This window comes from Podarcis raffonei, chromosome 3 (genome assembly GCF_027172205.1).
Source record: "Podarcis raffonei isolate rPodRaf1 chromosome 3, rPodRaf1.pri, whole genome shotgun sequence".
Lineage (NCBI taxonomy): Eukaryota > Metazoa > Chordata > Lepidosauria > Squamata > Lacertidae > Podarcis > Podarcis raffonei.
Genome location: NC_070604.1, coordinates 25288218 through 25302234, shown reverse-complemented (window position 1 = coordinate 25302234; position 14017 = coordinate 25288218). Strand labels below are relative to the sequence as shown.

At 42.8% G+C, this 14017-nt stretch overlaps 1 protein-coding gene across 1 annotated transcript; it reads right to left on the bottom strand.

The window, feature by feature from the left end:
- Positions 1-3088: 3088 nt before the first annotated feature.
- LOC128410100 (glutathione S-transferase-like) lies at positions 3089-13967 on the bottom strand. The gene is made up of 7 exons (XM_053380839.1): positions 13848-13967; positions 9836-9942; positions 7950-8001; positions 6844-6976; positions 5947-6088; positions 3909-4040; positions 3089-3496 (listed from the first exon to the last, which is right to left on the bottom strand). Exons 2-7 carry the CDS (start codon positions 9920-9922, stop codon positions 3365-3367), a joined length of 678 nt encoding a protein of 225 aa, XP_053236814.1. The 5' UTR covers positions 9923-9942; positions 13848-13967; the 3' UTR covers positions 3089-3364.
- Positions 13968-14017: the final 50 nt, after the last annotated feature.

The window sequence follows — 14017 nt, the reverse complement described above, 5'->3', positions numbered from 1 at the left end:
GTTCCCAGTATGTTTCCGAACACAATTCAAAGTGTTGGTGCTGACCTTCAAAGCTGACCTCTGGCCCAGTATACCTGAAGGAGTGTCTCCACCCCCATTGTTCAGCTCAGACTCTGAGGGCCTTCTGGTGGTTCCCTCACGGTGAGAAGTGAGGTTACAGGGAACCAGGCATAGGGCCTTCTCGGTAGTGGTGCCCGCCCTCTGGAACGCGCTCCCATCAGATGTCAAGGAGATAAACAACTATTTGACTTTTAGAAGACATCTGAAGGCAACCCTGTTCAAGAAAGTTTATAATGTTTGATGTTTTATCATGTTTTTCATATTCTGTTGGGAACTGCCCAGTGTGGCTGGGGAAACCCAGCCAGATGGGCAGGGTATAAATAAATTATTATTATTATTATTATTATTATTATTATTATTATTATTAACTGAGTAGTCTCGCCCAGTCCCGTAGTTGGGGGTGGGGTGAGCAAGAGGGGGGCCATTGAGTGTCCCAGCCTTTGTGTGTATGTACACAGGAGCGACGGGTAAAATGGCATCAAAGCAAACACGCACAGGTATTTATTTATATACTGCTTAATGATGGGGTATTGTTTGGCCTGTCCTGAACTTGTCATGAATTGAGAATACATACCGTATTTTTCGCTCCATAAGATGCACCCGACCATAAGACGCACCTAGTTTTTAGAGCAGGAAAACAAGAAAAAAATATTCTGAACGAAACAGTGGATGTATGATTTTTGTGGTTCATGCTGTGTCCACAGACATGTGATCTGATGGTGAGTTTGGGGTAGCCCAATGCAAAAATCCTGAGGATCCATGTGGATCCATGCTTTGTAACCACGTTTCTGCACCATTGCAGCCCCAGGCAACAGTGGGTGCGTGATTTTTTTGGTGCAGGCTGTAGCCATGGACATGCTATGTGATCTGATGGTGAATTTGGGGTGACCCAATGTAAAAATCCTGAGGATCCATGGGCTTTTACCTCCCCCCTCCCAGGCAGCCTCCACTAGCCTCCCTCATCTCTCTTCCGATCCCACCAATCAGCTGTTTCCTTTCAACTCTCCCTTCCCTCTTGTTTGCCTTAGTGTCTTTTCCTTAGCTGGAGCAGTTTTTTGCTCCTCCTTTTCTTCTAATTTCTCTCCTTATTGCTTTAGTCTTCCTGTTTCCCCCCTTTGCAAGTTCGCTGTCTTTACCTCCCCCCTCCCAGGCAGCCTCTTTTATCTCTAGCATCCCTTATATCTCTCCCCAATCGGCAAACAATCAGTGGCTTTGTTTCAACACCCACTTCCCTCTTTCAAAAAAGAAAAGAAAAAAAGAAAAAGCTTGATCTGCTTTTTGCCCCTGGGCAATTCGGCTCCAGGGACCACACATTCGCTCCATAAGACACACAGACATTTCCCCTTACTTTTTAGGAAGAAAGAAGTGTGTCTTGTGGAGCGAAAAATCCGGTACATCTCACATAATATGACGAGCTTGGAAAGAAAATAGGAGCCTGAGTCAAATGCCAATTACCCTAAGGAATTAGCAGTAAGGGAGTTGACTGCAATGTTCAGCAGCCATCAAGAGAGCTTCAACTAATGGAAGTTTCAGGTTGGTCAAAGTCCAACTTAAAGCAATCAGAACCCAATATGAACTGAGATCTCAATCAGAGTATATCTGTATGCAGGGCTCCCCCCCCCCACCAGCCAGAACTCAGGTCCAGCACCTCTCAGGTGGGCACCATTGCCATTACAAAAGAACAAGGGAGGTGTTCGTGGTGAGCTCTGGCTCCTCTTTTTCTAGAAAAATAGCACTGGCGGTACTTGTTGATGAAATGGGAGGATTGGGCTGATCTTAGTTTGATAGGATGAATCATGAAAAGTTGTGGTTAAAACTTTGGAACTAAAACATAGGCTGTCATTTATTTACACTTATTAGCATATTATACTTTGAAATGTGTGTGAGAGTGAGAGTAGGTGTAATCATTTGCCGCTTACAGTTACTATGATTTCATAGTCAATAATGAAACTACTTTATGTGTACTCAAACTTGATATGTACGCTAAACCCAATTATTTCTGGCATGCACCTTTGGAAAGGGAGGTCAACATTCGAGCTCCATTGCAGGTCTATAATCGTAGGTAGGTGACCTATATGTGTCTAAATTTAACTCACAAAAGGCTTATCCATGAATGTGGGCCTCCTATGTGATTTAGACTTTTTGCAATAGAAATCCAGAGACAATGGTGTTTTAGATATGCAAAGAATAAAAGTGCCATACTAGAGCTTTGCTTATGCTTCAGTAAGCATACTGAGCGGCCCACCACATCCATATAATTGGAGGCTGAAGATGCAAGTATAGTTCTTGGCTGAATTAATGGTACAACAGTGAAGTGCTCCAGAACTTCTCAACCTATAAAACAACCAAGTCCAGGTTTGGGAGAAGTGCCCGTTGCCATGCAATGCTGTGTGCCCCACCACCAAAGCACATACATATATATACACCATACACACAGGAACATTTTAAACCTTGGGGAGCTTCTGTTTTATATCAGGAATGGTCCCTGAAAACTGAGAAGAACATTCCTTGAGGAGAACATGGTGGACCGGGCATGAAAAAACCCACCCTATTTGTATTAGTTGTTTAGATAGATAGATATTGTGTTTTAATGTTGTGTATTGTCAGGGACGCGGGTGGCGCTGTGGGTAAAACCTCAGCGCCAGGACTTGCCAATCGCATGAATCCCCGCGGCGGGGTGCGCTCCCATCGTTTGGTCCCAGCGCCTGCCAACCTAGCAGTTCGAAAGCACCCTTAAGTGCAAGTAGATAAATAGGTACCGCTTTCTAGCGGGAAGGTAAACGGCGTTCCGTGTGCTGCTCTGGTGCCAGTTCGCCGGAGCAGCTTCGTCACGCTGGCCACATGACCCGGAAGTGTCTGCGGACAGCGCTGGCTCCCGGCCTATAGAGTGAGATGAGCGCACAACCCTAGAGTCTGGCAAGACTGGCCCGTACGGGCAGGGGTACCTTTACCTTTACCTATTGTATGGGTTGTATATTCTTTTATCTTTTTTTTGGTGATTGATATGACAGTGTTCTTATTGCCTGCATCATGTGTGCTTTAGCTGAGGGTAGTGTTTGCAAAAAATTATTTGAGTTGTTATTGCAGAAACTCTTGTTATAAAGGAATCAAAGGGCTTTACTGAGGTTGTGCTCCAAGTAAATGAACAAAATGAAATGAGACAATTCCCATTAAACTATTATTTCATCTGTTAACAGTTAAGGACTCTTTTATAACTTAGGACAGCTTGCTGAGGCGAAACAGTGTTGTCCCATTTCAGTTTTAGTGCTTTGCCTGTGGCTACAATAGTGCATCAACTATGATGCTAGTCGTCAATTAAGTGGAAAACTTCCGTTGCCTTTTTAATACCCTTTTCATCTATTGGTGGTTTTCTTGGGCTACCGGGCTGCAGAAATTTCTTGACTGTAGGTATGTTGCTTATTCTCTCTTTAAAAGCCTAAGAGAGAGAGAGCAAAATATTTTAGAAGAGAAAAGGAGAAATGGTGGCATTCCCAAATAATAATTTGTCATCTACGGTTACAACAGTTTCATGGTCAATAATGAAACTACAAGTGAGAAACTTCATATCTACTGAAAACCCAATTATGTCCCTTTGAAAAGGGAGGTCAACATTTGAGCTCTATTGCAGGTTTATAATCGTATGTGGGTTAACCTGTATGTGTCTACATTTAATTCACAAATGACTTGTAGAAACCCAATGATCAGAGCGGATGGGAGCTGCATTGCACAATATCTGGAGGATTTCACATTCTTGATCTGGCAGCTAATGAGATCTTGCAAGAGCCAGGGAACCTGTTCACTGCCTATCTTTTCACTTTTATAATAAGTTGTGAAATGGTGTTACTTACCATTAAAAGAGGGAATTTGGTGAGAATATCAGCCTTCAGCTCTTCCACTGTTAAAATGGCTTCAAGCAATTGAATATCCGCTCTGCTGAGCTGATTTCCAACAAGAAAATTTTGCCCATGATCTTTGAAGACCTACAGAGCATGAAATAAGGTAAAAAGAAAAAAAGAAAAGGTAAAGGACCTCTGGATGGTTAGGTCCAGTCAAAGGCAACTATGGGGTTGTGGCACTCATCTTGTTTTCTGGCCGAGGGAGCTGGTGTTTCTCCACAGACAGCTTTCTGGGTTATGTGGCCAGCATGAAATATATTGAGAGTGCTTTAGGTAAATACACAAAAATATGCAAAAAGAAGAATGTGTATTCCGACCACTTTTGAATTATCTAACACCCGGATAATATTGCATCATGAGTGGAAGAGGATTTGTATAATTTCTGAAGTATGAGTTCCAACAAACGACTGCCTAACAAGGAGAAGATGGAGCACTTTCCCCCAAATCACTGCTTCAATGGGGTCGTGCAGAAGCTGAGATAAGAAGTTCATGTCATAAATGAATACTGTGTGTGATTCCTGGTCTTCTCTCACACAGCTTTTTAAAACTGAAGAGTTGCTATTAGAAGTTTGGAAAATGCAAAGAATAAGGAAATGGTAGCTCAGTCAGTAAGAATGTGAGCAGTGGCGTAGCGTGGGTTGTCAGCACCCGGGGCAAGGCAAGTAATTTGCGCCCCCTAACCCGTGGATTTTAGCACTCGAGTGCGAGTGCCCCCCCAGATGTTGTGGCCGGTGCGGCCGGCCCCCCTGCACCCCCCCACGCTATGCCACTGGGGCTGGGGGCGAGCGAAGGAGCCAAGGACCCCCCCAAAGGCTCAGCAGGAATTTATTAAATTTATTATTTGCAGAGCCCCCGGGCCGAGGCACCCGAAGCCCCCTCCCCTCGGGCGCCTCCCCGCCCCCTCCTCTCCTTGGGCTGTAGGTGGAGCCCGCGCTCCGAGGCGCTCCAGATCCGGGCTTGGCGAGCGCCTCTCCTCCTCCCGGCCAGGTCCGGGGGCTTCCAGCCGAGCTCCGTCCTCGCCCCCCCCGCCCCGCGGCTGAGACTTGCGCTGAGAGCCGGAGCCAGCGGCGCCCCCTTCCGCCGGGAGACCCTCGCCCGCCCGCCGGCTTCCTCTCGGAGGGTTTTGGGGAGCGCAGGGCGCGTCGAGGCCCCTCGGAGCTCTCCTCCCTCCCAGTCGGCAGAAGCAGCCGCCGCCTGTGGCTGGGCCGAGGGGATGGCGTCGGCGTCGGCATCGGGGTGCGGAGGCTGCCCGCGCCCGGCCAGGCGTCGGTGGCGGCGTCGGCGCTGCTGCAGCGGCTGCTCCTCCTGCGAGCAGTGAGTGGAGCACAGCCGCAGCGGCGGCGGGGGGCGGCGCGCGCGCTAGGGCGCAAGGCTGGCGGTGGCGACGGGGAGCCCGGCGGAGGAAGGAACTTGTCCCTTCCCTCTGGACTCGCGCCCCCCCAGATGTTGCGCCCGGTGCGGCCGGCACCCCTGGCACCCCCCACGCTACGCCACTGAATGTGAGGCTCCTAATCTCAGAGCCATGGGTTTGAATCCTATGCTGGGAAAAGATTCCTGCTTTGCAGGAGTTGCCATAGATGTCCCTTGTGGTCCCGTCCATGTTAGAGGGGGATTTTCCACTGGTGGCAGATGACAGAGACTGTGACACCACGAGACTGGTGTAAAACCAAATTAAATAAAGGTTTTATTACAAAACAACAAACAGCAAAGCTTGTGGGTGTTTTTTCTGCAGGCAAAGTTTAAACTGAAGCTTTTCCCCTTTTGTAGTCAAGACCAGCTGTATCCAATCTGCCCAAAGCTCCCATAAACAGTTCTTAAAGGTACAAACATCTTTACTGTTTCTATGCAGAATGATTCCCAACATTCCAACCCTACAATTCTATGCTTCTATGTTTTTATGTTGGACCAAGCAGTCCTATCAACATTGCAGTTGAGCCTAGGTGACTTCTCTTAAAAGGGTTGTAAGTTTCATTCCTTCTTCGCCTCGTACCTTTTCGAAGACTGGGAAGTATCTGGTGGTGGCTTTTTCAATAATGTCTGCAAACGCCTTCTCCCTCTTGTTAGCTGGCTTGAAGGGAAGCATGGTTATTGATTTATTCATATCCATAGTAGCTTCACAGTACGTATCAATCCTGAAGGAAAGAGAATGTTGCCATGACCGGATCACTCGGTAGCAGGTGAATCGCTCTGTTATGTTGGAAATGTGTTGGTTATAATAAAACTCATTTGTCAATAGTAGAAAGGTGTTTCCTCATCTCAGTTATTCAGATTACAAGAAAAACAACAACAGTAGCAGTGGCAGTAATGATAATGATAATGTAAAACAAACAGAGCCAAAAACCTGTCAGGGAGGGGAGGGGCATGGAATATTGTAGTAGCATCACAGGCACAAAATGTGTGATATCCCAGCAGATAAACAGGTGCAATCTGGTATGTTGGAGAAAGGGTATTTTTCTTTGGAAAGAGCCTCTCTCTGTGTTTTTAATACATGTGCTTCTTGGCGTACTATGATCTTCAATGGCTACACTTTTTTCTAAGGAAGAGCCTTATGTCAAAACTCAAATTTATACATCTGCAAAAGAAAAATACAATGCCCTCCAGTGATCCAGGTTATTGGGATTACATGAAAGACTAGAGTATGAACTTTGGAGAAACCACGTTGATTTCAAAGGAACCAGTCCACAAAAACTTTGCTGGGACTGAGAGGTCGAATTAGCTCATGCCGGTTCCTCTGGAACCTTTCTTGCCCAATCTGACAGTAGAGATGAAACATACTGACTCATAAGTCATCAGTAGATCATATGACAGAGCAGAGATTTCCTCTTATATCATATACAGCAAACCAAAACGTGCTTTATGAACCAAACTTAAAGGAATGTTACAGTACCATACTCTCTGCTTCATGTCCTTCCCGTAGAGATTGTGTTTGGTTGCAATGTAGTTGAGAATAGCTCGGGTCTGCACCATCTTCATCCCATCCATTTCCACCATGGGCACTTGCTGAAAGAGCAGGTCTCCACCTTGTGAAAGGAAGATGAAAAATCAGTCCATCCTCCCAGGTAATTACTATGGAAATTTAATTTTCAGGAGCATCTCCCAAGCCATGCTTTGATTTTGAGACTTTACTTTTACATTGAGCCTTTGCGATAATCATGTTTGCCTCTGCTTTTCCCTCAAAACCTTTTTGCAGAACATGTGCTAAATCTGTACAGCAAGCACACAGTGGAAACTAGTTTTGTATGTTATTTAAGCTACTTCTGCTCTCTAGCTAAAAAAAACAAGCAAACCATTCTTCAGAATGCAGAGTTGAGTGGCAAAATAACCAGATGACAACATTGTATATAAAAGTAATATAACTAGATCACAACAGTGTATTCACACATATTTTTGCCTTAAAGTGTGCACACATAACTGAAACTGCACAATGCAGAACTGGAGAAACAAGTATATTTAGAAAACACCTGCTACTAAGGCTGAGATCCTATACACCCTTCCCTGGAAGATAGTCCCACTGAACTCAGTGTTGTCCACATGTGAGTAGGCACACGTAAAATTGCACAGTGACTTTTCTGAGTCGGCTATCTGTTCTTCATATTGTACAGAGAATCTACCCTGCTCTATTAACTTCAATTGGAGGTTTGCCATAAACCTGGGCAGGAGGAGGGTAGGGCTTCACTGCAATCCTGAGGTTTGTGTGCTTATCATTGTAAATGTCTTGAGAGGTGAATAGAAATAATACCCATTTCTATGGGTTGTATCTTATAAAGTTGTTCTTAGAACAGACCTACTGAAATCAACAGACTTGCATTAGTCATGTGTATTGATTTCAGGAGTTCTGTTCTGATCCGAGTAGGGATAGGAAAATACCCAGTCCACAACTGGATTATAACATATAACATATAAAATATAAAAAACTATTAATAATATAATATAATATAATATAATATAATATAATATAATATAATATAATAAACATTCAGATGACATACTTACCCTGCCTTAATTTTTCTAGATCTTCTTTCACCTCAATAAGTTGTTCTTCAAACTAGAAAATAAAAGAGGCAAAATATTTCAGGGGCATCATGAAATAATTTCAGGCTCCAAACTCCTTCCAAACCACTGAAGGAAATTTGATGAAAACCTTTTAAGTATTCTCCCCTTTCACAGTCAACTTTTTGGGAACAAAAAGCAGTTGCCTCGGTGTGAAAGTTGGGCCAGCTTTTTTCCTTCTGTCTGGGACAAAACAGCAAATGTTTCCCATGCAGAAATCAAGGTAGATACTAGTACTACAGGCTGGTCACATTACCTTATCACATGAAGCATAAAAAAATCCTACAATCATGTCTCCCCCTCCTTAGCAGTAAAAGTACAATAATAATGAATGGAAATAACACAACAATCTGCCACCCTTTCCAGGATAGCTAAAATCAACCGCCTGAGGCAGGTGCTTCCCCCTGGCAAATGGTAGGGCTGGAACCAAAATTAGAAACTGCCAGAAATGGATTCTTAGTCTACATGCACACACATACCAACATTCTTCCGATGAAAATAGGGACGTCCCATTCCATAATGATGTTGGGATTTTTGACTACGTGTTATTCTGTTCAGCTTCACACAGAGTCAATTAAGAATTGGCAGACAGCCAAGGATGACTGAGCAGAAAGGAGTAATTCTGCCTGGAGATATGGAAGCCTGGGAACAGCTTTACCATTGGTTGAAGTCTCACACAGGCATAATGATTTATGACCTACTGACTGGAATGTGTTGTTGGTCAGTGTGGTGTTCTGAGAGTTGTTTGGAGTTTGTTAAGAGAGAGCTAGTTAAGATCCATTTTTGTTCTTGTATATAGTAGCTTGTAGTAAGGTAAGGTGAAGGGACCCCTGACCATTAGGTCCAGTCATGACCAACTCTGGGGTTGCGGTGCTCATCTCGCTTTACTGGCCAAGGGAGCTGGCGTACAGCTTCCTGTGGCGTACAGCTGGCCTGTGGCCAGCATGACTAAGCCACCTCTGGCAAACCAGAGCAGCACACGGAAACGCTGTTTACCTTCCCACTGGAGCGGTACCTATTTATCTACTTGTACTTTGATGTGCTTTTGAACTGCTAGGTTGGCAGGAGCTGGGACCAAGCAACGGGAGCTCACTCCGTTGCAGGGATTCGAACTGCCGACCTTCTGATCGGCAAATCCTAGGCTCTGTGGATTAACCCACAGTGCCACCTGCATCCCCAGTAACTTGTAGAGTCTGCTGTAAATAATAAACACATCAAAGTAACCAAGTTACTAGTAGCAGCATTTGTTCCTGCTTCGTCCATCCTGCCTGCAACTGATTGCTTTCTGGAACTCTGCATATGCTCTACTAAGGTCTGGCTAAGGTCCTGCAACAGGTCAAAGTCGCAAAACACCAATAAATGATAATTTTATTGTTTATACCACATCTTACCGGGTTGCCACAGCCACTCTGGGTGGCTTCCAACACATATAAAAACATAAGAAAACATTAAACATTTTAAAAATACATCCTCATACAGGATTGCCTTCAGACAGTTCGGGAGTCAGATAACTCCATATCCTCCAACATTTCTCCAATGAAAATAGGGACGACCTAAGAAAAAGCGGGACATTCTGGGATCACATCAGAAACTGGGATGGCTTCTCTAAAACAGGGACATCCCTGGAAAATAGGGACACTTGGAGATTCTGTACACACCTTACATTTAGAGCGCTTGGAAAGCACATGACTTCCCACGAGGAATCCTGGAAGGTGTAGTTTACCCCAATTCTTGTTACATAACAACGCTGAACAAACAACAGTTCCCTTCATTCTTTTTGGGGGTGGGGGAAAGGTGCTTTCTCAGAGAAATTCTGAAGACAAACAAACCTCGACTCCTGCTGCAGCCAACAGCCACCTTATGGTTTCCATTCGACCTCTTCCATTGAAGTAGTAAAGCTTAGGTTTCCCAGCCATGTTCCTAAGTGTTTGCTTTCCTGTTATGATGAAAGACACAGAGAGAGAGATTGAGAGGTCATGTTTGATAGGGAAACCACTGCAGAGCAGGACAACTGTTCAAAATGGTGCTCTGGTGATTGCTTGCAGCAAGAAAGGATTTCATACTAAAGCCTTCTGCTTTTTTTAAAAAAACAACAACTCAATTTCATAATCACGAAGCGCAAGCAGATGTAGCATAGTATTGCACAGATAAAATAGGAAACAAGAATTAAACCCGTCCTCCCAAACATCCATTACTATTTAACCTCCATCAGATGGCCATTGTCTTTGCTCCTAGAGAAACAAAATGGCAACTCCCCCCTTGTACTCGCACCACTGCCATGGCCATCAACTGCCTTGCATCTCCTTTCCCCCTTTTAAAAAAAAATATGCGCACTAAACATGGTGAGACATGAAGAAAAGAGAGAAAAAGAGAAAGAGAAACAGCACCCATGTAGAAGGGAAAGTAAAGGGGGGAGGGGAAGAAAACCCAAAACAGTATACTTTACAAATTTGTTGTTGTACTTCACCAGATCCTAACCTATTACAGTATTTGTAAGAATGGATTCCAAATATTGTTGAATTTGTCCATCGGAAGTCTGCGTTCATATGCAAGTTGTTCATATGTTGCAAGTTTGTATAAGTCTTCAATCCAATCGTAGAAGGGAGCCGCGTTTTTATTTTTCCAATTCATCAGTATTGGTCCTTTTGCCATGGTAAGGGCACAGAGAGTCATCTCATATTGTCACAAAATGTGCTGGGTATATAATTCAAGAGGATATTTTGCTCTGTAAATGTAAAGTTGTTCCGTACAGTTCTGTTGATAGTGTCAGTTACCTTCTGCCAAAAATATTTCAACATAGGACAATGGAAAAACATATGTTTTAGAGAAGCATTATTCCTCTTGCATCTCCAACAGTTAGATACCTTAGATAGCCCTTTTTAAAACAAACATAATGGGGTCCAGTATATTCTAAATATTATTTTTTGTTGTATGAGCCTCAATTTAAGGTCCAGACACACCCTTGTTATAGCACTTTAAAAGCGTTCACCACTATGTGGTCAAAATTGAGACTTCCAATTCTTTGTTCCATTCCTCCCTCAATACCTGTATATCAAATTGGTTTGCTAGTAACAAAGATTTATATATGTTGATGGATGGCTTTTTTTTTTTTTTGCATAAGAATTAATCAGCTGCTTCAATATCTCTGGGGTCTCTGGGGCTGTAAAAGCTGCTGGTCCATAGATGTTGGGTAAGAGAAAAAGGTTAAAGAAAGTGAATTATAAGCAATTGAGATCAGGGGTTGCTGAAAAAGTCTAAAACAGGGATGCAGAAAAGGGAGGCATGGGGAAGTCGTTGAAATTGGGTTTAAGGAAAAAAAGGTTATGAAATTATACATGTTTATATGTTTGTTTGTTTTTGTATTGTCAGTTGTAATGTGTTATAATTTATGTTGGAAAATCAAAAGTTTTTTTTTTTTTTAAAGCTGCTGGTCCATAGATGGTGATTAGCAGGTGTTTGGAGATATTGCCATTGAGCCTTTATAGGTAATCTGTATTTGTCTCTTAAGATAGAATATGTATAAAATTCATCCTCTTCGTTTATCAGCTGGTCTAACATTAATATACCCAAATTCATCCACCTCTCCCATACAACCATTTCTTTCCCAATGTTTTTTCTTTCTTTCTTTTTTCTAGTTAATTCTTTCCCGATTTTTAAAGATGGGTTTTTGCCACAAAGTCATTTTGTTGTGGGAGAAAAGGTCAAATTTATATTTTTTTGGACATGTGGTACCATATTGTTTGAAATGATGTTATTGTTTCGATAGTATCTTGAGTATTAATGTATTTAGATCCAAGTGCCGCCCAACTATCTAAAGGTGCTACATAGGAATATTCCAAAGTACAGTCATACCTTGGGTTACAGACGCTTCAGGTTGCGCATTTTTAGGTTACGGACGCACCGAAACCCGGAAGTACCGGAACGGGTTACTTCCAGGTTTCAGTGCTCGTGCATGCACATAAGCGCTAAATCGCACTTTGCGCATGCACAGAAGCACTGAATCGCAACCCGTGTGTGCGCCGACGCTGCACTGCGGGTTGCGAACGTGCCTCATGTTTGCAACCTGAGCGTCCACTGTAGCCCAATTTGGACAGTTGTTTTCAGTTATGGGTCTCCAGAATTGTGTACCTGGCAGTAAATACAGTAAGCTTCGTGGTACAGTTCTAAGTCTGGGATCCCAAATCTTCCTTCCTTTATCAATATTTGCATTTTTTTGCATAGATATTCTTGGAACTGAAGATCCCAAAAGGCATTTTCTAAACAAAGATTTAATTTTGTGAAAGTATTTGCTCGGTATGTGGATTGGAATTCCTCTTAAGATATAAACTAGTTTAGGTATTTGGTTCATTTTAATAGCATTGACTTTTCCCCACAGGGTCAGTTTCAATGACTCCCATCTGTCGATATCAATTGATACCTCATGATATATTTTGTTGATGTTTAATGACGCTAATTTGGATAAGTCTCGTGGTATTAATATGCCTAGATATTTAATGTTGTCTATGCAAATATGAAATTGGTATTGTTTAAACAGTTGGACCAAAAAGTTATTTCCTATTAACACCAACTCCGATTTGGACCAGTTTATAGTATACCCAGAGATATTCCCAAAAACACCTATATTTTGCATTAATATTGGAATAGTACTGTGAGGTTTTGTGATAAACAGAAGAATATCATCTGCAAGCATTACCAATTTGTATTCAAGTGAGTTATGAATTACATGAAATATTTCCTTATGCTGTCTAATTGTACACACCAGGGGTTCCAAACAGATATTAAAAAGCAAGGGCAAAAGTGGGTAGCCTTGCCTAGTACCTCTGGATTATACAAAAGGTGCAGACATAACGTCATTTGTCTTAACTCTAGAGGTAGGGGAGCAATATAATATGTTTATCCATTTTATAAAGTCTAATGGAAAGCCAAATTTTTATAATAAAGGTAAAGGTAAAGGGCCCCCGACCGTTAGGTCCGGTCGCGGACGACTCTTGGGTTGTGGCACTCATCTTGCTTACCTTTTCCATATATTGTTTGTGGACCTTATCAAAAACTTTTTCCACATCTAGAGATAGTATAGCTAAATCTTCACTGTTCCTGTTTAAATTTATCAAATCCACTACCAGCCTGATGTTATCTGCAGCTTGTCTCATCTTTATAAACCCTGTTTAGTCATTTTTAATAATAGTTGGTATTACTCTTTGCAGTCCATTTACCAACACTGCTGTTAAGCCAATATAGATCTCCACTTTTGGCAGCTGGGTTCCTAGGATAGTTATATAGGGTCCCTGCTCTCTCTCTCTCTCAAAAAGGATCTACAACCCCCTCAACCGTGGATAACCACACCCTCTTTGTACATTCTTTTCTATAATATATGCATTACAATAAGTGTAAATTTCAAGGGAGAGGTTTGTTTGGAGATGCAGATTTGGCAAGTTTTGCCTTTCAAATGCAAAAATTTATGCTGTAAACTTTGAGATCTGTGAACGATGGGGGGTATACAAATTTAATAAGTAATAAATAATAATAAAAGGGAAAAAGAAGGGAAAAAATTCTCTCCTGTGCCTACCCAAAACTCCTTTTTCCTCTGAAGTGCGACCAAGACTATCCTCCTGTTTAATTTTTAGAACTCTGCCTGCTGCCCAGCTCCTGCCTTTGGGCTTCGGTTCTGAGGATTACAGTACCCCTCGCCCCCTCAAACCTTTAGTACTCTCCTGGTAAGAAGAAGAAAACCTTTGGGCAGAGGTGAGGTCTCTGGGGATTGTCCCTGTACCACTGCTCTGTCCAGGGTGCTGCTCTTGAGCTATGACTCTCCAAAGTAATTGTCTACCTTAGAATACTAACCTGCTGGAAGTCCTGCTGGACATGTGAAAGTTCTTCTCAAGCAGAGTGAGGCCTGAATTTGTGTGGTTCAAGGTTATAAAAGCTCAGAAGCTCCACCTTCTGAGACAAGAGAACAGCCTATCTGTATCTCCCTAGTTTAAATAGAAATAAACACTTGCTTTGCCTTTCGT

Coding starts and splice junctions, on each gene's coding strand:
- LOC128410100 (XM_053380839.1), bottom strand. CDS start 9,922: ATGGCTGGGAAACCTAAGCTTTACTACTTCAATGGAAGAGGTCGAATG. Junction 6,089..6,843: donor GACATGAAGCAGAGAGTATG/GTACTGTAACAT, acceptor TCTTTCCTTCAG/GATTGATACGTACTGTGAAG. Junction 3,497..3,908: donor CCAAATTCCCTCTTTTAATG/GTAAGTAACACC, acceptor TCTCTCTCTTAG/GCTTTTAAAGAGAGAATAAG.